This window comes from Indicator indicator, chromosome Z (genome assembly GCF_027791375.1).
Source record: "Indicator indicator isolate 239-I01 chromosome Z, UM_Iind_1.1, whole genome shotgun sequence".
Taxonomy (NCBI): Eukaryota; Metazoa; Chordata; class Aves; order Piciformes; family Indicatoridae; genus Indicator; species Indicator indicator.
The window spans coordinates 70140847-70166874 of record NC_072053.1 but is presented as its reverse complement, the minus strand read 5'-3'; the positions used below and the strand labels follow the sequence as shown (position 1 = coordinate 70166874).

At 37.9% G+C, this 26028-nt stretch overlaps 1 protein-coding gene across 1 annotated transcript in view; it reads left to right on the top strand.

The window, feature by feature from the left end:
• Nucleotides 1-21980, top strand: part of CSNK1G3 (casein kinase 1 gamma 3) — a 41383-nt gene extending 19403 nt beyond the window's left edge. Inside the window, exons 5-12 of the mRNA XM_054397621.1 lie at nt 310-544; nt 8139-8224; nt 8351-8435; nt 13467-13615; nt 15540-15629; nt 16313-16405; nt 21476-21582; nt 21953-21980. Of these exons, the coding sequence (XP_054253596.1) occupies nt 310-544; nt 8139-8224; nt 8351-8435; nt 13467-13615; nt 15540-15629; nt 16313-16405; nt 21476-21582; nt 21953-21980 (873 nt within the window). The remainder of the gene's footprint in view (nt 1-309; nt 545-8138; nt 8225-8350; nt 8436-13466; nt 13616-15539; nt 15630-16312; nt 16406-21475; nt 21583-21952) is intronic.
• The last annotated feature ends 4048 nt before the right edge of the window (nt 21981-26028 follow it).

Here is a 26028-nt window from a genome sequence, read left to right as displayed (position 1 = left end):
GATTATAGTTTTGATGTACACAAAATATAATCGGTGTCAGCTGTTCTTAAATGTAACTTGGTTATTTTCTGATTCATGTCCTGTATGAGAGTTTCCAATACACCATGTCATATATCTTCCTGGGGGATGTGTGCAGATTTCATTAACTAGGAGATACCCACATACAAAGAGCAGTAGCCCTTTGGTTTTAAGGCGATAGGTGGGTGATTTGTTCTAAATGCAAAGACAGTGTGAGTTGTGTAACTTCTGCCATGTTATAGTGTAGCGATCTTAAACTTACTGTTTTGTTTTGTATTTTATTTTTTGAAGCTTTCTCATATGGAATATGTCCATTCAAAGAACTTGATATACAGAGATGTAAAACCTGAGAACTTCATAATAGGACGACCTGGAAGCAAAACCCAGCAAATTATTCACATTATAGATTTTGGTTTGGCAAAGGAGTATATAGATCCAGAAACAAAGCAGCACATACCGTATCGAGAACACAAGAGCCTTACAGGAACAGCTAGATACATGAGTATAAATACGCATTTAGGAAAAGGTATGTGTGGTTTTCAAGTGCAGAAACACAGTAATTAACAACTGTCATTGTCTGACATCCTCTTATTTTCAATTTGTAATTTTTCATAGCCTGTAGTAAAAAGAACTGCACATTTTGTGTACTGTGCAAAATCAGTTTGTATGAAAATACTATTTATTCAAATAAGGTTCTCTGTCTCTAATACTCATGTCTCAGCAAATAATTATGTTATTTTTCTTAGCTACCTATAAAAGATAAGATATATTTTCTTGTCTCATAACATCTTTATACTGCCTTCCCTGGTTTTTTTACATCATTGAAACATACCTTGTAGTGGAATAAAAGTAGCTTATATTTGATGCTGATTTCTTGAATTTTAGCTTTTTTAGTGCTTATACTCTCAATTAAGCTTTGTCAGAGTAGTTAAAGATTATGCTAGTGTTGTATTATATGATGAACTAAAGAAATGATAGGATGCCTCTAGAGAGGTAAGTTGTTATTACTGAATGAATAAATTTACAATGATAGAATCATTTAGGTTGGAAAAGACCATCTATTAAGATCATTGAGTCAACTGTAAACCAAACACTGCCAAGTTCATTGTTAAACCTTGTCCTTAAGCATCAGGTCTACATGTCATTTAAATATCAGGGATGGTGACTCAAATACTTCACTAGGCACTCTGTCCCAATGCTTGACAGCCATTTAAATGAAGAAATTTTCCATAATATCCAATCAAAACCACCTTGCTATCACCTCTTTAGTTACAGAGAATTTAAGATCTCCCTTGAGTCTCCATTTCTCCAGGGTAAGTACCTCCAGGTCCCTCAGTTGCTCCAGACAGGACTTGTTCTCTGGATCTTCCACCAGCTTCATTGCTGTTCTTTGGACAAGCTCCCACACCTCAAATGTAGTTCAACATTAAGCATTTTTTAATACTAATGTTATAATACATTTCCTCTAAAGGACAATATTTAGGTGTGTGTTGAGCCTTTATAAGCCTTTCTTAGAAAGGAATTGAATTACCTTATCTATAAACAAGTTTTCTTTCTTTTTTTTTTTTTTACCTAGAGGCTTCTTAACTCTGCTTTTTTCTTGGTGCCTGCCTTAGTCTCAAAGTAAATTGAGATGAAAGACCTGTCTAACTTTCTTGACTACTAAATTAACTTCAGATATGCCTTTTCTATGAAATGTAAGTAAAGATTGTATGCAATTACTTTGTAGGAAATGTTAAACTCTGCTTATAAAATGTCATTCATAACCCTTCAGAAAAGCAAATGTGCAGTATCTCCAGGAAAGCTGAAGAGTGCAGAGCTTTTTCAAATTGAACAAAGCTTGCAAATCTTCAAAACAGGAGAAAGACTTAAGCAGGTACATTTAACTGATGTTGGAGAAAAGATAACTTTTTGTGTTAGCATTTCACAATCAGAATTGTTTTGATTGGAAGTGACCTTTAAGATTGAGTCCAATCATTATTGAACTCTGCCTTAACGTTTGGTGCTAAACCATGTCCCTTAGTACCACATCTCTTTGTTCTTTTAAATATTTCCAGGGATTGAAATTCAACCACCTGCCTGGGGAGCTTATTCCAGTGTTTGATAACACTTTTGGTGAGGAAGTTTCTTGTAATATCCAATTACCTCCCCTAGTGCAACTTGAGGCTATTTCCTCTCATCCTCTTTCTTGTTACTAAGGAGAAGAGACCAACACTTGCCTCAGTACCTGACAACCTCCTTTCCAGGAACTTACAGAGAGTGAGAAGGTCTCCCCTCAGCCTGCACTTCTCCAGACTAAGCAACCCTACTTCCTTCAGCTGCTACTCATAAGACTTCTCCAAACCCTTCACCAGCTTTGTTGCTCTTCTTTTGGGTATCACAGTATCACAGTACATTAGAGGCTGGAAGGGACCTCAAGAGATCGAGTCCAAACCCCCTGCCAAAGCAGGATCACTTAGGGCAGTCCACACAGGAATGCATCCAGACAGGTTTTTGAAAGTCTCCAGAGAAGGAGATTCCACAACCACTCTAGGCAACCTCTTTCAGTGTTCTGTCACCCTCACTGTAAAGAAGTTTCTCCTCATGTTGAGGTGAAATCTTCTATGTTCAAGCATGAACCCACTGTTTCTTATTAATGTGCACCATCAAAAAGAGATTGGCCCCCTCCGCTTGACTCCCACCTCTCAAATTTATGCATATTGAGATCTCCTCACAATCTTCTCAAGACTAACAACCCCAAGTCTCTCAGTCTCTCTTCATAGGAGAGATGCTCAAATCCCCTAATCATCCTCATGGCTCTCCGTTGGATTCTCTCCAGCAGGTCTCTGTCTCTCTTGAACTGGGGAGCCCAAAACTGGACACAGTATTCCATGTGTGGTCTCACCAGGGCAGAGTAGATGGGTAGAAGAACTTCCATAGACCTGCTGGACACACCTTTCTTGATGCATCTCAGGATTCCATTGGCTCTCTTGGCCACAAGGGCACATTGTTGTCCCATGGTAAACTTGCTGCCCACCAGCACTCCAAGGTCTTTCTCTGTGGAGCTGCTTTCCAGCAGGGCAGCCCCTAACCTGTACTGGTGCCTGTTGTTATTCCTCCCCAGATGTAGGACCTTGCACTTGTCCTTATTAAACTTCATGAGGTTTGCCTGCACCCAGCTCTCCAGTCTGTCCAGGTCACGTTGAATGGCAGCACAGCCTGACAGGGTGTCAGCCAATCCCCCCAGTTTTGTATCATCAGCGAACGTGCTGAGGGTGCTCTCAATCCCCTCATCCAGGTCATTGATAAAGATATTGGACAAAACTGGACCCAATACTGATTCCTGTGTAATACCACTTGCCACAGGCCTCCAAGTTGACTCTGTGCCACTGATGAAAACTGTCTGAACACTGTTGTTAAGCCAGTTTTCAATCCACCTCACAGACCAACTATCTAGGCCACGTTTTCTGAGCTTTTCTATGAGGATGTTATGGGGAACAATATCAAAAGCTTTACTGAAGCCAAGGTATATGATATCCACTGCTCTTCCCTCATCTACTCATTTGGTCATGGTTTCATAGAAGGCTATCAGATTAGTCTCCCCTTGGAAAATCCATGTTTGCTTCTCCTGCTAACCTTCTTGTCTTCCATGTTGTTAGAGATGCCCTCCAGACTGAGCTGCTCCAGACTGAGCTGCTCCATCTTTTCAGGGATGGAGGTGAGGCTGACTGGTCTGTAGTTGCTTGGGTCCTCCTTCTTGCCTTTTTTGAAGACTGGAGTGGCCTTTGCTTTCTTCCAGTTGTCAGACACCTCTCCTGTTCTCCATGACTTTTCAAAGATGATGGAGAGAGGTTCAGCAACAGTATCAGCGAACTCAGTGGTTGTGGATGCATCCCATCAGGGCCCATGAATTTGTGTGGCTTTAGTTGGTGTAAGAGATCTCTAACCTAGTCCTGACTGACCAGTGAAATGTCCACGTCCCTCCAGTTCTGCTCCCTTGCTTCTAGAGACTGAGGCTTCTGAGGGCTGGTCTTAGGAGTAAAGATGTATTTGAAAAAAGCTCCTCTTGTTCTCTTTCACTCTGCTGGCAAGACTCAATTCCAAGAGGGCCTTGCCCTTCCTTGTTGTATCTCCACATTCTCTGGCTGTATCTCTATAATCCTCCAAATTGAGCAGACCTTTTTTCTACATATTGTAAATCTCCTTTTTATTTTTGAGTTTTACTAAGAGTTCCTTACTTATCCATGCAGGTCTTCTGCTTGCCTTGATTTTTTTTTTTTTTTTCCCAAGGGAACACATTTTTCTTGAGAAGGTAATGTTTGAATATTAATCAGCTTTCTTGGGCCCCCTTCCTTCTGGAGCCATAGTCCACTGGATATTTTTAAGTAGAGTCTTGAAGAGGGTAAAGTTGGCCCTCTTAAAGTCCATGGTTGAAATTTTGCTTATCACCCTGCTTCTTTGTCTGTTGATATTAAACTCTTAACATGTCATGGTCACTGCAACCAAGATTATCTCCAACCTTATCATCTACAACCACGCCCTCTTTGTTGATACCAGGTCCAGCATTGCACTTCTCCTTGTTGGTTCTTCAACTACTTGAAGGAGAAAGTTGTGATCAGTGCATTGCAGGAACCTTTTGGACTGTTTATACTTGGCTGTGTGATCTTTCCAACTAATATCAGAGTGGTTGAAATTACTCATGAGCACCAGGGCACTTGATCTTGAGGCTGCTTTGAGCTTCCTCATCAACAAGTTCTTCCTGGTTTGGTGGTCTGTAGTAAACACCCACAGCTGTATCACCCATGTTTGCATGTCCCTTCACTCTTACACATAAGCTTTCAATGCTTTTGTTTTCTCCTGGGTTGAACTCAATACATTCTAGTTGCTTATTCACATAGAGAGCAACTCCACCACTTCGTCTTGTCAGTCTGTCCTTCCTGAAAAGTACATAGTCAACTATAACCATATTCCAGTCATGGGAGCTGTCCCACCATGGCTCTGTAATGGCAAGATAATAGCCCTGTGACTGAACCCAGATTTCTGGTTCATCTTGCTTATTCCCCATGCTTCTTGTATTGGTATACAGATACTTCAGAGACTTAGCAGAGGAGTATCTGATAGCATTGTGGGTGTCACATAATCCTCCATCCCTTACAGTCCTTGCAATAGCAGTGGAGCTGGTACCCTGACTCACAATTATCACAGAATTATTTTCAGTGCGCCTGGATTTTCCCTCTTCCCCCTTCAAAATTAGTTTAAAGACCTATCAATCAGCCCTGCCAGTTCTTGTCCCAGGATTCACTGCAGCACCTCAATGTCTTTCTTGTAGTAAGGGGCCCAAAACTGAACCACAGTACTTACAGTGTGGCCTAACCAGTGCTGAGTACAGGGACGCAATCACTTTTCTAGTGATATTCTTGGCCACCATGCACCCTGATGGCTCACATTCAGCTGGCTGTTGATCAGCACTCCCAGATCTTTCTCTGCTGAGCAGCTTTTCAGCCACTTTCCCCCAAACCTGTAGTGTTGCCTTGAGTAGTTATGACCTAAGTGCAAGACCTGGCACTTGGACTTGCTCAATCAAATTTTGAAAATTGTTGATTTCACATGGCCAAACATTACTTTATAATTTAAATTCAGTTTTGAATTATTTCTCCTGACTGGCGTCTCTACATCTATAGGCTTCTTTATTTCTTCACAAGTGAAGCTGAAGGATTTGATTTCCTGATATGCAAACCAGTTCAGCTATTCATTCTACTTTTTGGCATAAGTTGATTTTGCTTTCTGCAATGATAACCTTAAAATATTCCATTAAGTATGGAGAAAAAAACAGACAACTATGAGTACGTTAGGAATCCATGTAAAAGACAGAGTATATAAATTCACCAGATTATTAGAAGTTTTTAACTTCAATTTAAGTATTTGTTTAGATTCTAAGACATCCTGTCCATATTCAGAACTTTCTCGAGTATGTGTCTTCATATACTTTTCTAATCAGCTTTTCACTCATGAGCAAGATTTTTTTATTTTTTTTAAAGCAAAGATTATCTTTATAAATCTGCTGGTGATGGCCCACAAGATGGAGCCCAGGGAGACAAAGTCACTCTCCATGATATTTGAAAAGTCATGGCAGTGAGGCGAAATCCCTGGTAACGGGAAAGAAGGAAATGTTACACCCATTTTTAAAAAGAGTATAATAGAGGACCCTAGGAGCAACTGACCTGTCAGCCTCCACCTCTGTGCCTGGGAAGATCATGGAACAGATCCTTGTAGATCACATGCTGAGGCACATGGAGGACAGCAAGGTGGTTCAAGACAGCCAGCATGGCTTTAATAGGGTCTAATCCTGCCTTACCAACCTAGTGGCTTTCCATGATAAAGTGACTACCTCAGTGACGAGGGTTGACCTGTGGTTGTGATCTCTCTGGACTTCTGCAAGGCCTTTCACAGAGTCCCCTACAACATCCTACTTGCCAAGTTGGAGAGATATAGATTTGATGTGGGTGGACCCATCCTCTCCCCATCACCTCTCCTTGCATGTGCTGGCAACACGTACAGGGACTAGGGGCTGGAGCACAGTATAATAGGGGAGACTTCTCCCTAGGAGCTTGGGCATCAGTGATATCAACGGCCACATCACTTCCATGGGGATGCCTGTGAAGAGTCACTCCTACTGATCCTCTGACCAGCCCAAGTACAATAGGGAGAAGCAGTAGCACCTTGACCCTCGCTTCTATGATTGCATTTAGGTTGGTATCACAGTATCACATAGTATATTAGAGGTTGGAAAGGACCTCAGGAGATCATCAGGTCTGACACCCCCCCCCCCCCCCAAAGTAGGATCACTTAGGGTAGTCTGCACAGGAATGCATCCAGGTGGGTTTGGAAAGTCTCCAGAGAAGGACACTCCACAACCTCCCTGGGCAGCCTGTTCCAGTGCTCTGTCACCCTCACTGTAAAGAAGTTTTCTCCTCATGTTGAGATGAAATCTATGTTCAAGCTTGAACCCATTGCTTCTTGTCTTATTACTGTGCACCACTGAAATGTGTGTATGTAATCGCTGGGAATTAATAAAGGGACATGGAGCACACTTTATTTGAGTGAGAGTGCCATTGTCTTCAGATCTGAAACAGTTGTTCAGATCAAAGTCAGACTGGCTTTAACTTTCCTGTGCACAAAAATAACAAGTAGTTACTTTTCTGCTCAGTCTGTATTGTTAAAGGATAACTGTTTTGTCTTTGTGGAAATACTGATTAGAAGCCATGTTAATATTTCAGTCTTCTGTCGTGTCAGGAAGGAAATCAAAGTTAGAGGTAAATACTACTTGTTAGTACGAAACATACCCTGTCTAATGGTCTGTGGAAAATATGAAACTCAGTTTTCTACTAGTCATTTAAAGATGCTTCCTATTCTCTATTCAGTTTTCCTAATAATAATTAATTTTATTTAAAAACAGTATTATAGGTATTCTGGAAACTTTGAATATATTTCTTCTTTGCTGGTTTCTCTTTTTTCTTTACCCTTCTGTGATATTATTGAAGGACTGCCACTGCTCTTTTGTGGATAAAAAATTGTGGCCATGCCAGACATTGTATCTTGCAACAGCCTTTAAGTCAGACATTAGAGCAACCTGTATGTACTTGCTTCTCCATGTTGATTTTCTGATCAAATAATATTTCTGTGCCTTCTTCAGGCCCCCTTTGACTTACTTAAATTCTATGTGGTCACTGAGATGCAATACAGTCTTTTCCATGATTCTATAGAGGAAAATGCAGTTCAATTAAATCTTGCTTAAATTGTTTCAAGTTCACAACTAACGGGTCAAAAAAAATACTGAAAGTAAAATGTGATTATGTATGTGGAGGGTCAAAAAACATAGTAAAAATGAGAACAATTTCTTACAATGAGAGTTTGTTTAAACTACTTCTGAGATGAGTGTACCTGCAACATGCACTTTTAAAAATTTTAGCTGTATTCTTAATGGAGTTCATACTACACAAGAAGCCTCCCAAAATGCTCATTTTGATTTCAAGTTCTTCATACCTTCTAATTATTTTTACGTAACTTGGAAGCTAACTTTTAAAATATAGTGTAGAATTATGCAGATTAAATATCTTAATATTATTTGAATTTTATTTCAGAGCAAAGTAGAAGAGATGATTTGGAAGCTTTAGGTCACATGTTTATGTATTTTCTCAGAGGAAGCCTTCCATGGCAAGGTTTAAAGGTAGTACCTTTTAATATCTTACTCTATCTTATTTTCATCTCAGCTTTTCTTGCAATGATATTTCTTTTAGGAAGCTTGTCTGCAAACTATATGACTTAAGAAGTTTGGTTTCTTTTTGCATCATAGGCTGATACATTAAAAAAACGTTACGAGAAAATTGGACATATAAAACAAGCAACCCCTGTAGAAGTACTGTGTGAAAACTTTCCAGGTAATGTCTATTGTTAATAAAAATATTGTATATTAATTTCCAAAATTAAACTTGCATAGATAATTGTTTAAAATCTGTTTTAAAAAAAAATTAAAAATGCTTCCAAATGTGTATTGTGTAATATGGTAGTAGATACATGAATTATCCTTTGAAGTAGCAGTAAACTACTCCTCAAGGAGATTCCTCTAAAGGAAACATTATATGGTTATTATATTCTTATGGTGATAACTAGGTTATTCTTTTATCCTGCATAAAATTCTGTAAGCTTTTCAGCTCAAATCTCAAACCTTTTTAAAATAAGTTTCATTTGGAACAGCTTGAAATAATAGTGGCAAGTATTTTCAAGTGTCACTTCTAGTTCTCCTTCAGTGCATGGAGAAGCAACGAAGTATTGGAAAATCTTAGAGAATCCAATATGACGTTTTCTTAAAGTTGGGCTAATCACCTTGGTGCAGGGAGTGCATGCCACATGGGTGTGATTTTGCCAAAATAAAAATAAACGCTTTGAAAATTAGTCAAAGTATCTTTGATAAGCAAAATGGATTTTCTGAGAATAGTTCACAACAAGATAGTTTGATTTTCTCTTATGAAACGAAATCCTGTCCGCATCAGGCCTTGAGAAACAGGTGTTTTACACCATTAATCTTAGTGCTTTTGCTGCTGTCTTTAAATATCCTCACAAGTAATCTTAAAACATATTGAAGAAGTGTAAAACAATTGGAAGTACATTGTTGCCAAATTCGAAACTTGAAATGGTACTCCACAGAGATCTGTGCTGGATCTGTAAAGTATTTTTGAGTGCTTTGTGTAATTGAGAATGTTTATTAAACTTTCAAATACTAAGTTTTAAGTATGTGGGCTTGACAGTGGGGTTAGAATGAAAGCATTCCAACAGATTAAAAATATAGCCTTAGGTAGATAAGATGCAGTTCAAGGTGGAATAAGAATATAGGATCAAATCCTAATTAAGAATTTTGGCATATGATAATGTTTCTTAAGTAATGACTCAAGTCAGTCACAAAGTAATGCAAGTGAACAGTGTCATGCTGCTGTACTTCTTTAAATGAACAAACAAGACCCCCATATACTAAATTGGATAATTTAAACAGGATATAGCCTGAAAGATGCAGGAACTGTCATTTTCACGCTACTGAATTCTGGAAGCCTCAGCTGAAGCAGTATGCTAAATTTTGGGGTCTGTATTTCAAGAAAATATATCCCGTTTTAAGGGTATGTCATAAAGAAGTGGGAGGGTTTCCGTGCTGTATTTGCTATACCTATCACCAAAGATGAAGATTTGTTTGGTCAAGATTGTGAGGGTAAGAACTTCTGTGCCTTTTGGCTGCTGCAAACACCAAAGAAATCAGTTTGCTACATCCACAGCAGCTGGAGCAAAGTAATGCATGTAATACAAAGCAATTAGGTTTAAACTTGGAACTCCTGTGTTTCAAATATAGTGAAAAACACAATGGGATTGTAATTACCAAGGAGACTATGGAGCTTATTTGACTGGAGTTGTGTGAAAGCAAACCAGACAAGGCTGTAACCAATTTCAATGGGATAGGGTGGTGTACGAGGTGACTTTTTCAAGTTCTTTCCCACTCTATGGTAAAAATCAGTTTGTTACTGATTTTTCTTATGTTTTTCATTGCACTTTATTCTCTGTATTAAAAAAAAAAAAAAGGAAAAGGTGATTTCAGTTTTTTTTAACAGAACTTAGGGCAAATGTCTGGTGAATTGAGAAAAATTAAATATGGGGGAGAAAAAAAAAAATCTGTTCTGCAGTAGAAATCTTCTACATCCAGTAGTGCATCCATGTTTTGCATCTTAGTTTTTATGTAGTTGCCCGAATCCTCTATATATCTAATTTAAGGTATATATGGTGCAGTTCCTGGAAATAAGTGAGTAGCAATATAGATGTAGTAGCCTGTTTCCACCAAATTTAATCAGATACATGCTTGCTGACAGGAATGAATCTTAAAATAGAACAGCTTAAAAGACGCTTGACCTTGGAGAACCCAAGATAAAATTCTTAAAAGTTTTTTCTTACGTGTTTTAAAAGACTAAAAAAGAGTATATACAGTGTTGTATGTGGAAATTTCTGTGTCAGATATCCATGGGTTTTCTGCTGCCTTCTGTCCTCTGTCACTGATGAGAGAATAGAATGGGAAGTACACCCACCATCATTTCAGTTCTTTTCAGGCAACCATCAGACTGAGATAGCCGATATTCCGTAAGGCAAGAGAACTGTAGTGTCATTGGAAGATACTTGGTCTTTGACATGTGAAAGACTTTTCTTTTTCATTCCCTGTTCTGTGGAACTGTACTGTTTTGGAGTGTGTCAAGCCTTGTATAAAATATGAGTGAGATTTAAACTCTGGAGTTTCTGCTTCAAATACGTAAGGTATTTGACTTTTTGAATCAGATAGTTGTAACAGGTTCAGTTGCATTTTTATAGCTTAGTTCCAGCCTTCACACCTCTGAAGACATTGTGCATGATTTGATTTCCAGTCTGCATTGAGAAAGTATTGCAATATTTCTCTTCACCTTCTTCACACACTGATCTCCTCTGTTAGCACTGCTGAAGTCTCGCTTGTTTTTAGAGTTGGATCTCAGGTACCAAGGATTTCCTCCTATTCACTTCTCCATCTGTTTATGTCTAAAATACTCTGTTTTTGTCAAAAGTGAGTAATTTGGGATGTTTCCACACAATTGTTCTGTGGTGTGTTCTTGCCAGCACCAATATGATGCTACCTCAAGACTTTCTTTTATCAATCTCATCTCAAGACTTCACTTCTCGCTCTTTCTACCCCACTGTCTCTGAAAGTTTAACATAGCATAGTTCATTCTTAGCACTGCTTCTGTGCTTCTCAGCCATTCTATATCAGAAGATTGTCTTCTTTACAACACCTTGTTTGGACCATAAAATGTCAGCTTCTCCAGACTTACTGGAATGTGATGTGTGGATCAGGGTGAATGTGCAGTGATACCATTGTGCTGCTCTGACTTACATACCTCTTCACAGAATCAGTAAATATTGATGATATCTACTTTTAACCTTACTCATCCTCTGACTTTCTAGTCACATAGAGCTATCTTCTCTTGTATGTTGGAACCATGAAGACAGCCTTTTTGGCTTGACTGTAAGGTGTCATTTGTTTTCTCTGGGTTTTTTCCCAGATCTTTCCTGATCTGCAAAGGTTCCTAAAGAAGATAGTTCTTAAGAGCTATGCTCACCTGGAATTCATAGAATCATAGAATCAAGAAGGCTGGAAGAGACCTCAAAGATCGAGTCCAACCTGTCACCCTAAACCTCATGACTATCTAAACGATGGCACCAAGTGCCACATCCAATCCCCTCTTGAACACCTCCAGGGATGGTGACTCCACCACCTCCCTGGGTAGCCCATTCCAATGGCCAACCACTCTCTCTGTGAAGAACTTTCTCCTCAGTTGTGGAGTACTCTGTTCCAAACCACTGCAGTGCCTTTGTTTCTTTCATTTGGTGTTTTTTTGTTTATTTTGGGATGTTGCTTTTATTGTTGTTGGTTTGTTTTTTTTTTTTCTTGTTTTTTTGAGGGGGGTGCTTTTTTAGTTTGGGATTTTTTGTGGTTTTTTTTTTGTCCTGTTTTGGTTTTGTTTCCTTTTTCATGGGTTTTTGTTTGTTTGTTTGTTGTTATTTTGGGGTGGATTTTTTGTGTTTATTGAGGGTTTTCGTGGTTTGTTTGTTTTGTTGGTTTGATTTGGTTTGGTTTGGTAATAAAAGGTGTGGACGGATGTGGTTTAAAGGAACCAGAACTTCAGTGTGTTTAGGTTGTTGCTTTCTTCACTCTTCCAGTACATTATTTCTTTCTTGTAATACCTGCTGGAGCGGAAGGACCTGTAGGACTTGGTCTTTTGTGAAAGCTTGTTAATGCTTCTTTTCTCACCATCTGCTCTTTTTTTGGGTTGTTGTAATTCCACATGCTCTTCATTTCATTCCTGAAGGACTTACTGCAAACGTAGTCACATGTCTGAGCAATTTCTTAATGGGATTTGAAGCCCTTGGATTCTTGTAATCTCCTGTCCATAAAGATGCTTGTTCCTTAGAGCTGTTGTCTCAGAAGTCTTTTATGGTTTGAACCCAAACATATGGGTTCTGTATGCTTTCCTCACCTTGGAAGACATTTGTGCGGAAACTCTTGGCTTAACTAGAAGGTTCTGGCTGCTAGTGCACAATCTGGACTTCATACTCTTTTAACAAGTAGGAAAGCTCTTTCATTTTATCTTCACAGGTCCAGACCCTTTCAGAAATCTCCCTGGTTGTCTCCACTACTGGGAGAATTTTATAATTTCCATGTAATACCTACCCAAATGACTCTCCATTTGTATGCTGATCTGGTATTTAAACAGCGATATTAAACTGACACTGGTCAGAAGTCATTCTACAAGAGCTCAGGTAACCTTAGTACTTCTCTACAGTGTTTCTGTTCAGAATATTTGCCACTTCTCCTTACATAACGTGATGCTTGAAACATTCAGTGCTGTTGCGGCCTTCCACAGTCATGCTACATTTATAACTCAATATAATCTGAGTGGGTTTTGTCAGGACAGTTGTCTACTGTAGAACATAATATGTGGATCTTCTCTTAAAGGAAGGTTACATTCTGGTAATAGCTGTTCTTTGAGGTGTAGTCCACCCTGCACATTCACATGACCCCTTTACCTTTCCTGAGACCGTCCTTTATACAATTAATTGGAGAAAAAAAAAAATGAAACAGAGGCATTTCTCTCCTGGCTTTCTTGATACACTGTGCATCAGGAATAGAAGGTTGAATGGAAGATCTTGACAGGTAATGCAAAGGGAGGGTTAGTGGGGGGATTACTTCGTAGTGTATACTTAGAATCTCTCTGGAATCTTTCACAGATTTATGGTGAACAACTGTTCAGGTTTTATGATGAGGTAGAGCATGCTTTAAAATGTAATAAGTACCGTGTTTTGAGTGCCATTTAACAAGCTATGGCAATTGTGTGCATTTCTTATTTATACAGAGGAAATGGCTATGTATCTGCGTTACGTAAGAAGGCTAGAATTTTTTGAAAAGCCAGACTATGACTACTTAAGAAAGCTCTTCACGGACTTACTTGACCGAAAAGGCTATGTGTTTGATTATGAATATGACTGGATTGGCAAACAGTTGGTGAGTACAATTAAGCCATTAATAGTATACTGAGGGTTTTGTGTGATCAGTTTTCAGCCAATGTTAATCTTGAATCCCCAGTACATGCGCATCTCATGGCTACAATTTTAGTTGTGAATAACTGCAATTGCAAACCCATTTTCAAATATTATCTTTTGGCTTGAGATGTTTACATATTGAGTGCTTTTTCAAACAATCCTAATATGAAAATCCATCTCTGTTCAATCAAGGTTTTAGAAATTCAGACTAGTTTTTAAGGTGGAAGGGGGATTTAAAACTTTCAGATCATTGTCTTTATTGCATCCTTATTCTTACTTCAGGGATTTTCTTTCTCCCAATATTTTATAATACTAGAGCAATCATTTATCTGCATCAGAAGTATACTTGAGGTATTTATCAGTTCATTGTGAAGAAACTGTCTATACTTTATATGCATTGTTTTAATGAGATATGGTTTAGAATATTGATTTCCGTCACAGTTATAGAAAATAGTGTTTATATTCTTTAAAGAAAGGATCACAGAATCACAGAATGTTAGGGGTTGGAAAGGACCTCGAAAGATCTAGTCCAACCCCCTGCCAGAGCAGGATCACCTATACCAGATCACAGAGGAACACATCCAGGTGGATTTGGAATATCTCCAGAGGAGACTCCTTGAGCCCTGAAGCCAGGCTGTTCCAGTGTTCTGTCACCCTCACAGTGAATTTTTTTTCCTCATGTTTCCATGGAACTTCCTGTGCCTCAACTTCCACCCATTGCCCCTTATCCTATCATTGGGCATCACTGAGAAGAGTCTGATTTCATCCTCTTGGCACTCATCTTTTACATATTTACGAACATGAATGAGGTCACCCCTTAGCCTCCTCTTCTGCAAGCTAAAGGCCCCAGCTCCCTCAGTCTCACCTCATAAGGAAGATGTTCCACTCCCTTAATCATTTTTGTGGCTCTGCATTGGGCTCTTTCAAGCATTTCCCTGTTCATCTTAAACTGAGGGGCCTAGGACTGGATGCAATATTCCAGATGTGCCCTCACCAGGGCAAAGTAGAGAGGGACAGTTCTCGACCTACTAACCACACCCTTTCTGATACATCCCAGATTGGCATTGGCCTTTTTGGTCGCATGAGCACATTACTGGCTCGTAGTCTTCCATCCAGTAGGAACCCCAGGTCCCTTTCTCCTTTACTGCTCTTCAACAGATCAGTCCCATCCTCTACTGATCCATGGGGTTATGCTTTCCCAGGTGCAAGACTCTCCATTTGCCCTTGTTGAATTTTACTGAATTTCTCCCTGCCCAATGCTCCGGGCTGTTTTAAGTCTCACTGAGTGGCAGCACAATCTTCTGGTGTGTCACCCACTCCACCCAGTTTTGCATTGTCAGCAAAGTTGCTGATAGTGCTCTCTGTTCCCTCATCCAGGTCACTGATGAATATATTGAATAGTACTGATACCAGTACCAACCTCAATGCCTCGAATTTTTTCTTGCTTCTTTTTAATAAGTAGAGGAGTTACATGTGTAAGTTGGACAATTAGATTATACATTTTAGCCTAAAATGTCCTGTGTGAGTCTCTAAAAGAATTGCAGTATGTTTTGCTAAATCTCATTTCAGGGCTTAGGATCTAAAATTTAAGCCTTTCTTCAGTCTTTAATAAAAATGTCTTAACTGCAGGAAGTATCAGCCTAAAGTCATTAAGAAAAAATTATGTCGTAACAGAATTACTACTTCATGAAATTTTCAAAGTCTTGGTTTGCATTTTTTCTCTTTGGTATTAGTAAATATCTAGTGAAGCTTTTGCTTTTATTTGATGATGTTGAGTTATGGGAAACTATCAGATATAAAGATTAATTTCTATTCGAAACCAGTAATTTTTGGTGAGACTTAAATGTATTGTTTTACTAGTTGCTACATATTGTTTGTATTTGTAGCCTACTCCTGTGGGTTCAATACATTCAGACCCTGTACAGTCTTCAAATAGAGAAGCATATCAGCATAAAGTGCAGCAATCCAAAAATCAGGTAAACTGTTCATGTAGTATTACTCGAATTACTTTCTTCTGTTCATGTAGTATTACTTGAATTACTTTCTTCTGTTTAGTGGTTTGTGCTCAGTTGTTGTTTTTATTAGAACTTCAAAATGTAATTGGCTTCAGGTTTTCTTTAGTTTTGTTTGTTTGCTGTTAATATAAGTAGATCCTTGTTAATGTAACTCTGTAGACCTTAAAATGTCCTAGAAGATTGCTTGTTTGATACTATGATACTCTGTAGCCTACATCAGTAGTGATGATATTTTACATTTTTTGTAGTTCTGTGGTTTTAATCACTAACTCTTCCCCATGTGCTGTATCATCTATTTGGCTTCTAACATGAATGTATAGCATTTTCACTTTTATTTTAAAACCAGATAATGAGCAAGGTGGTAAAAATGTTGGGAATTTAGATCTGTGTCCACTTACCCTAAGTTGTTATAGGTTTTATTGGTGGACTTTTTTTCTCAGTGGAATTTTGAATTTTAGCTGCTTCTTTACGAAAATGTGAGTAGGCATGTGTAACTATACAGATAATGTTGATGTGCAGTCTTTATAGGAATTGAGTGTGTAGTGCTGCTGTGCTTTTAAAAATTAATATAATTAATGCACGATTTAATTTTTAAAAATTATTTCTTCTTTTGCATATATTCCTGATAAATTAAAAAATGGTAGTCAACAGACCATAGGGCAGCTTGGGACTTACAAGCCAATAAGCATCATTTGAGGGCTCAACTAGCAGCTGACAGACATGGTGGCTCAGTACAGGTATTTTCTACTTCTTCACATGACTTAGTCATTTTGCATTGTATAATACTAGCTTTTCCTGCAATGCATGACATGATTAATGTTTTCACATTAAATTAATGTTCCAATAATGTTTAGAATATTCCTGTCATTCCTTACTTCACAACTGGCAAACCGAGATTAAAAAAGGTGCAGAAAACCATGAGACTTTTTGTATGTAGAATTTTTGCTAAAAATTTCCTACTGAAAACCTAAAAAGAAAATTCTTTCTGAGGGAATGTACGCTTACATCAGTGCAGGCAACTGTTTAGACTTCTGATGTGTTATTTTATTTGTATTAGCAACTAAACTACTGTTGACCCAATCCACTGTTGTTCTAGTCATTTTTTGTTCTTATTACAGTTAAAGGTTCATAAAAGATGAGGCACAATGGAAAACTGTATACACTGTTGTATAGTTTAAAAGTGATTTGTTGACTATACTGTGCTTCCCATTAACTTAAATTGCAAGGGTGCTCTCAGCAATGTCAGTTTTAAAGACACTAATTTCTATTGAGAACAGTATAGTAATGTTGAATCAAGATTGGATTTGAAGTTGCATCTTCTGATATTTATTTCGTAATTATTTTTATTTTTTAGTTTAGAAAAACACATATTGAACTTGAAAAATTCCAGTTTCTCAAACTTTCAGGTTTTATCACTATTTTGACCATCATAGTGCTCAAGGAATATTTATTCCTTCTCAGGTAGACTGTAACAATTGCAAGAGATTTTATTCCATTAATAATATCTGTTAAATACCCTTTTTAGGAGCAGGTAGAATATTTCTCTAGAAAATACCAGTAGTGTTCTTTTGTGTTACTATGCTCCTCTTACAGGTAAAACTCCTGTTGTACAGCACTGAATTGTTTCCTTCTCTGCTCAAACTGCAAACTGCTTATACGCTCATAAGGACTGTTTCATCACTTGCTAACTGTTCTCCTTCCTCTTATCCTTTTTTGTCATTTGTATATCCTTTGAAAGGATATTAGATAAGAGTCCCCAGTAAAGTGCCATAGGTCTTGAAAGGTGCTTAGCAACTGCTTGAAAGGTTAGATGTTTGAAGTAAATAGTTTTGAGCTGCAAGATGTGACTTTAAGAAGTGGAGAAAGCAGTGCATTAGAAGATACAAATCGATTTCCTCAAGCTTCTGTGAATTAGAAAGGTTGTGTGGGTTGGCTTGTTTTTTAATTCTTTTGTCTTAACTGTAAGGTTTTTGATGTTAAATTACAGCATTCTGTAGTGTCACCAATGAGTTGCTTAGGCATGAGGGCTGGCTCTATTTCTGAAAAGTGGAGACTTCAGTTACTGAACTTAGTAATGAAATGAAGGGTTCTTTTCTATGTCTTTTTCAAATTTTTACAACTCTGTATTATGATTATACTCATGAAATGAAAAAAGTAGAAGATAAGTTTACATACTAATCCAAAACAAAGCATGGGGCTGTTACAATTTATGGGGAATTTTTATTCAGGTTTAACTTCATCTTATTATACCTGTTCCTTATCAGTCTTCTAAAGGACCATATATCTAAGAAATTAATCTGTTCCACAATTAATGTGTCATTGTCAGTCCAGTATTTTAACTTTGCCTTATGGCATAGAGAGTAGCAAGAAACACTCACTGTGACTCGTGCTTCTTTGTGTTCTCTTCAAATGAAACTCTTAAACTGACTAAATTTAAAGGAACTACATTTAAACCAGGATAAGACCTGTTACCCAGTTTCTTGAAAGTGGTTTAGATTTTCAGTTCAGACCTTAATCTCCTACTTGTATAATTTATCTTCAACATTGCAACACTTCTAATTTGAAATGTAGTTTAAAATACTATTTTCATAAACCTAATTCTGTGACTGTTCATGGCAAACGTGCATGTACATTTTTTTTAACAAAGTTTAGGCACAAAACCAATTTCAGTATCGTTTTTTCACTATGACTATATACAGTCATACAGAAGAGTTTAATTGTGCTTCCCATTTTTCATCATGCTGATGAGAAAATCCAGTCCAATTCCAGGCATAAGTAGATAAAATTAGAAGTTTCTCTTCATGTACTTCCAGCGTTGTGTTTTAGTTCTTCTCTCTCATTTTCTAAAGTTGCAGCTTTTTTGTGTGTATAGACTGTGATGAATCTTTTTTTTTCCTTGTTTGTGGTGCCTCCTGGCGACAGAATATGGTGTCCCACAACTTCAGTGCATGTGCTGTCTTTCAAGTGACATATTCTTGTTTTATTTTGTTATAGTTTCCTATCTTCCTGACTGCATTGTACAGATTTTTGAGATTATCGGCATGAAGTCTAAGAGGGAAAACTAATGATTGGTCTAATTTAAACCCATGTGCTCCAGGATCAGGAGTGTAAAGTGTTAACACTGCTTCATTTACCCTGCATTATCAGTCTTTTGCAAAATACACTGTTTGGTCAGATCATAAAATATTTTACTGATGTCACAAGCATTTAATTTCTGGTATTGCAGGTTATTTTAGCAAGGCAATAAAGGTGGTGTAGCCTTACTGATACTGGAACTGAAGTACTTCTGCATATTTCATGCACTCCTCTAGATGAATCTTTGCTAGGTTTCTTTTAAAACTAAACATTTTACTGTTACAGGCGTATTAATTGTGTTCTTTGTCTTACTAACATGGGTCATAGAGCTGTTTTCGTTTAGTAGACTTCTGCCTCTGAAACTTGGGATGTTTTGGTACTCAAGAAGGATGTTTTTCAGACCAATACACTTTGATTTACTTACACTTTCAGAGGTCACAACACTTTCCTGAAAGATGTTCTTCATTTTGTCCCATCTAAACTAAGCCATGCAACTTGATGGTATTTAATTGTGTTTGGTGGATGTCTGGTGTATGCATATTGGAAGGACTGAGGTCTCTTTCTCCTTGATCTCTGTCTCTTTGATAGAGGCAGGACAGTATTCTGATGATGTAAATGTTTCTACAATGATTGTCAGTGACTTTTACAGCAAAAGACTTCATCTACTAAAGGAAACCACTGTCCTGTTTCTTGATTATACGCTACCCTTACTTAAGTGAACTTCAGACAGATTCTTCTGCTTCTGATCAACTGTTGTTACTAAACCTTGCACAGAGATCTGAGGATCTTTTTAGAAAAGTTTGTTTGAAGTCAGAAATCCTGAATTATTAGGACTGCAGAGAAGGTTTACTACAATATTAACTAGGTTGGTTTGCTTTATATATTCATATATATCCATAGTGCAAACTGTAGTTTTGATATAGCTAAGGTCCGATCCATTGAATCTAAAACTCCTTTGGTGGGTAAGTTGCGCAAATTATTTTTTTACCCTTACAGTTTCATGAGTGATCCTGTCTTACTTAACAAGTACTTCCCATGTACTTGTACATGTACTTCCCAATACATTGTATTTCCTCTATGATTATTACTGTTACAACTGGATATTTCACAAGAAACAACAAAATTACCTGTACAGCTAAGATACCTGGTGAGAAGGTTGAGATACGAGTAAATACGGGTAATGATGTCAAGTATTAAGATACTTGTGGGCAAAAAAAAAAGAGAGAAAATCTGGGATGTTGTTGAAATGCCTGACCCACCATCTTATGACTTGTCAAACTATAATACTTTCTATTTCTGTCACTGTTTAGTACTTTTGTCATCCCTGATGATAGGAAACTAAGCTGAAGCCACATGGTTGAAACTCTGCTGACTTACCTGTCATCACAGAAATAAAGTCCAATTCTCTGAATTCGTCCTCTTACATTGAGTGAAATTTAAGTAATTGCATTCTTCTATCTCATAAATCTTTCCTTTTGTTATTGGGCTGCAGAAGGGTTTTTTTGGCAGTGGTTTGAGGAAGAAGAAAACTCAGTGTGGTGCAGACATACGGCATGGAAGAATGGCTTGAGTTCAGCAGACTTCTGAAGCTCTGTAGTTACAATAGGTATCAGAATGCAAACCTCAAAAGGCTATTAACTCTGGTTATAAATAGATGAAGCATCTGCTACATTGAGAACTTGGAAGGGTGAGGGGAATAGTAACATTATAATGACTGACTTACCTTCCCCTCCATTTTTGTCTGCAGTAATCTCTGACCTTCAGGCCACAACTGGGAAGGATCTTGCACTAAGAATTACTGTTTGTCCACTTTCCTGTATCTGATTGTTTTACAGATATTTTCTTCAGATTCCTATGTTTGTTATCTAAGCAGAATTGACACGTTTGTGTAATGTTGCTTGGACAAGCATTTGTTGCCGTGTTGTAGCTAGTAGACCTCTTGATACTTGAATGGGTCAGTTTACACTATCAAATGCCAGATTCCTACTTGTCTGTATCCAGTTAACCATTTTCCTGGCAGATTCTGAGAGGTAAATTAAGGCGAGACCTCTTGAATAACTCCATCTGTCATACTGGAAAACTGACAGGAATTGGGAGGGACCCTACTGGATTCCATTTAGTTTGAAGTCAGAACAAATATTCCCAGGGAAACACATCTGTTGCAGAGACTCAGGATTTTACAGAGGAATTTGAATGTAAATTAATAATTAATGGGAATAAAGATGAATCTTTACTTTTTAATTTTTCTGTGATGGCAGTAAGTGTTCTTGTGCTCTTAAGAGTGAAAACTAAATACCACTTGCACTTTTATCTTAGTTTTTTGCCTCTTCTGAGAGTATTCTTTGAATACTCTGACTCAGGCCACATAAAGAGGAAAATTACAGCACTTAAGTACACTGAAAAAGCAGAGATAGGGTAGACTGACTGAATGGATATTGGGAAAGAAGTTAGTGCCATGCCTTGAGGCTCTGAAGAGACATTAGGGAGATCAGCAAACCTGATGAAATTGCTTTGCTTAATATACCTACTTTGAATGGATCATGTCAATGTCAGTTCCACTAGTATATGTAAAAGAAATATGGCAGGCATGCGGGAATAAAACCTTGAAAAAGATAACTGTTAATGAAATAGTTTTCCACAGAAGTACTATTTTTTTAAGATCTACTACAACTCAGGAATTGACAAATACATGCCTGGCGTTAGCATAATTTCACTTATTTTCATAATTTCAGGTAGAAAGCTCGACAAATGGAAAACTGAACACAGATGACCCAACTGCAGGCTGTTCAAATGCACCCATCGCAGCTCCCGCAGAAGTAGAAGTAGTGGATGAAACTAAGTATGTTCATCTTTTTGTGTTCTTTGGATCTTGTCTGCTCAGCTACTTAGAAATTTTGTTGGGTATTTATTAAAAAATCGCTGTCTAAAGCGAATAGGTACTGGTGAGGGGGACTATAGGACTATAGTCCTATACTTAATTTTTGCTTTAAATAATATATTTTCTATAGCTCGTGCTTTTTAGGCTAAGCCCTTCAGTAACACATTTCTCTACTAGATAAGTGTGTGCATATTTTGTATTTCAACTAATTTGGAAATACTTCTTTTAAGATAGTCTTCTGATTGCCAAAAGTTATGTATGAAAGATGTGAAATTCTTCCTCTGTGTGGTATTCTGATACTTTCTTTTCCCCTCATTCTCTTTCTGTATAGCTGCCAGAAAGTGTTGAACATGTGGTGAGTTCTACAACACAAGCAGGCAGAAGTTGCCCCAGAGGCTTTATTTTTGTTGCTTAATTTAAAACCAATTTCAGAGAAGTTTAAAGTAACAAGTCAACTTGGAAATCACAAAACACGTTTTAATACTATGAAACAATTAACTGTTTTTACAAACAGCCATCTTGAGGAGCTGTTCTGCCTGCTTCAAATCTCGCTTGCTTTTACGTTGTGCAGTCTATGATATACTTAATTTATTACTTTTTAGTGGGTAGTAGAATATTTTTTTCTTACTTGCTCTCCTCTTTTACAGAGGGAAAACACTCTCTTCAGGTGTTGTAGAATTCAGCAAGTACTTCATCTAGAAAACAGATGATTTCTATGAACAAGTAATAAAACACTAGCAGATGTTTGAATTTCACCTGTTATCTGTAAACATAGTATGTATGAGAATAGTGGTCTTTGACAACCTGCTAACTAATTATTAAAGCATAACTTTAGGATTCTTTAAAGTTACTGTGTCATGAAAGGGAAAAATACTAAGGCCTCTTAACATGGGTTGGATAACTGATATGTATATATATTTGAGTAATAAAGACTTGCAAAGCAGTACAGAAATATATTCTTAATAGCTAAAGACAGCATACTTTTAAACAAGTTTTCTTTAATTTTGGTTAGAGTAGGTTTTTACAAAGATACAGATTTAGTTTACCCTAAAATAGAGGCACTCAGGTGTGAAGGGTACAGTTGTAGCAGAAAAATCTAGTAATCATTCCTTCATAACAATAAGGGCCCATTTTCTACTTTTTATACATGGGGAAATTTCTCCAAGTACAATTTTTTTCTTTAAGTGATTTCTCTGCTTTTGGTGTGTGAGATTTCATGTGCATGTGTAGTTAGTTGTTGTGAGTGGAGGTGTCTTGTCACACTTGTGTACTAGATTTCTCTGAGCACTGAGAAAACCAACTCTGTTTCTCGTCCTTGCAGAGTACTGTTTTATTTTTTTTTTTGTAAGAATTCAGCTTTCTTTTAAATCAAAAAGACCTCAAAGAGCAAGGATATTTATAGGCTGCACATGCAGAAATCCCCTATACCCTCCCTTTGCGTAAGTGCAGTGATAACCTTCCTAATGCCCAGTTTACATACACACAGGAAAAGATTATATTTCTAGAGTTTTAAGGAGTGTTTAACCTAATTAAATCTATGGCTAGTTATCTGCAGAAAGTAAGAGAAATCTCAGAAGTCAATATGCTATAGGTGCTTTAAAAATGTGGAAGCTCAGGGGTGATGTTTAACCCCAGCCAGCTACTGAGCACCAGCAAGCGCTTGCTTGCTTCTCCCCTCTCCCATTTGGATGGGGAGAAGAATTGGTGGAAAAAGGTGAAACTCATGTTTTGAGATGAGAACAGTTGAATAACTGAAATGAAAGTATAATAATGACACTAAAATGTAGCAGTAATAATAATTATATTGAGAAGGAATATACTAAAAGACAGAGAAATAAAACCCAAGAAAAACCAGTGATGCACAATGCAGTTATTCACCACCTGCTGACCAATGACTGAGCAGTGACCTGCCCTTCCTTCCCAGCCAACTCCCTCCAGTGATATGGAATATCCCTTTTGCTAGTTCAGGTTACCTGTCCTGGCCATGCTGCTTCCCAGCTTCTTGTACGTTTTCTTGCTTGCAGAGAGCATGGGAAACTGAAAAGACCTTAACTGAGATATGAACAAATGTTTATATATATATATAAACATATGTGTGTGTGTGTGTGTGTGTGTGTGTGTGTGTATATATATATATATATATATATATATATATATATATATATATATAAATATATATATAAAACACACTGGAACATCAGTGTGTTATCAAGACTGTTCTCACGCTAAAACCAAATCTAATACCATACCAGTTACTGGGAATAAAATGAACTCTGCTTCAGTTGAAACCAGGACATCAATTTCTTCTGGTAGAATATTGTACATCAGTTATTCCTATCCTTGATCTTTTTGGCCTAGGCTTCACTGGCATTGTTACAGACATAATATCTAGTCTAAATATCCTATTCTTTAATCTTTTTTAATAAAAAACACACAAATTAGTTTCCTATCATTGTCTGTTTAATCTGTACTTTATTCATTCACTAATTTTTTGGGGTAGAAATTGGTTTGTTGCACCAAGCACTAACTAAAACAATGTGCACATGCACACACACACTCCTCTTGCCATCCCCTCCTGGGGTAGGTAGAGACATGAATGTATAGGTGGTAGTACATCTTAGTAACAATACTTCATCAGGTTTAGGTGGTTTTATGTTTTAATATGACAGTTACAAGCCTAATCAAAGGTATTTTGAGATGTTTAAACATCTGTGATGCAGATATTTTTTTGTTTTTAAGGAGACTTTCTCTTTGTACCTCTGTGTCGGTGTCAGCTGAAATTCCCCCCCCCGCCAACAAGTAACCAGGCTAGCCCAGTCTGGAAGCAAATGAAGGCTGTATTTACAAGCAGAGTCTAAAATCTACGACGAAATGCAATGAATATGTACAAACATACAAAATTCACAACATTTACAAATATATACAATCAACAGAAAAGCACAACTGATCTCCCTTTACTTCCCCCCAAGGGGACCCTCCCAAAAGGGCCTCTCTCTCTCCCAGGAGCTTCCCCCCAGACGCCCCTGGACAGAGAAGCAGAGTTAGTTAAGCAGAAAATTGTTAACTTAGCTGCCAAGGTCAGTGTGTGTTATCTTCAGCCAGAAGAGAAGAAGAAACAGCAGCCAGACAGCCCAGCAACAGCCCCCACTGCAGAATGCAGAATGTGCCGAATGCCTACCTTGTTTTGGGTAATAGTTCTTAAACATTTCTATCTATCCAATGGAAGTGTTTAGAACAATCAGTATTTTGCCTTATTACACCCAGTAGTGACTTATTTACACTCTTTCACTTTCTCTGTTTTGAACTTTGCAAGGAAAAATTAAAAAGACAGTTTCAAACCACCACAGTCCACCCCTTCTAAACAATTCCATTGGCTGCTACTATCATTTATCTAATCTAAAATAGTATCTACAACAATAGGTGAATAAAAACCATAGTCCATTCCGGCTATCTCAGATGTAGATGATTCAAAAGAGTCAAATCACAGGAAAAACAGCAAACAGCTTGTTTCCTCGCAGATGGAGCGAAAAAAGGAACAGGGACTCTCAGGTGACTCAGGGCTCTCAGGGTTCGTGCACCGTAGATCTCATGGACTCTCCTCTTGGGCGCGGTGCTGTATCTGCGCAACACTGAATTTAACCTTTCTCTGCCAAAGCTAGATTTCTTTGTGGAATACACTGAATTTCACCATTTTCTTGCATCACCCAATAGGTGTGACCAGGACCTTCAGCAAAAACCACCCCTCGGACAGGTTTGGCCTCTCCTGAAGGAGAAAATACCCAAACAGTTTTGCCTAATAGGAACTCTATAACAGGAACTCTATCACCTTCTTCCTTTCGCAACAAATCTGATTGGGCAGGTCCAGCTTGATTCACTGAACCTCTACTATTCACCAACCAGGTTGCTTGTGCTAAATGTTTCTCCCAGTTTTTCAAAGATCCACCCCCATGGCTTTGAGAGTGGTTTTCAGCAAACTGTTGTAGCGTTCGATCTTCCCTGCAGCTGGTGCATAATAGGGAATGTGGAATATCCACTCGATGCCGTGCTCTTTGGCCCAGTTTTTTACAAGATGGTTCTTGAAATGAGTTCCGTTGTCTGACTCAATCCTCTCTGGAGTTCTGTGTCTCCACAGGATTTGTCTTTCCAGACCAAGAATGGTGTTACATGCAGTTGCATGAGGAACTGGATAAGTTTCCAGCCATCCAGTGCTTGCCTCTACCATAGTCAGCACATACTGCTTACCAGATCGAGAACGAGGTAGAGTGATGTAGTCAATCTGCCAGGCTTCACCATACTTGTACTTGGACCATCGGTCACCATACCACAAGGGCTTGATCCGCTTTGCCTGCTTAATAGCAGCACAAATGTCACAGTCATGGATGACTTGTGTGATAGCATCCATGGAAA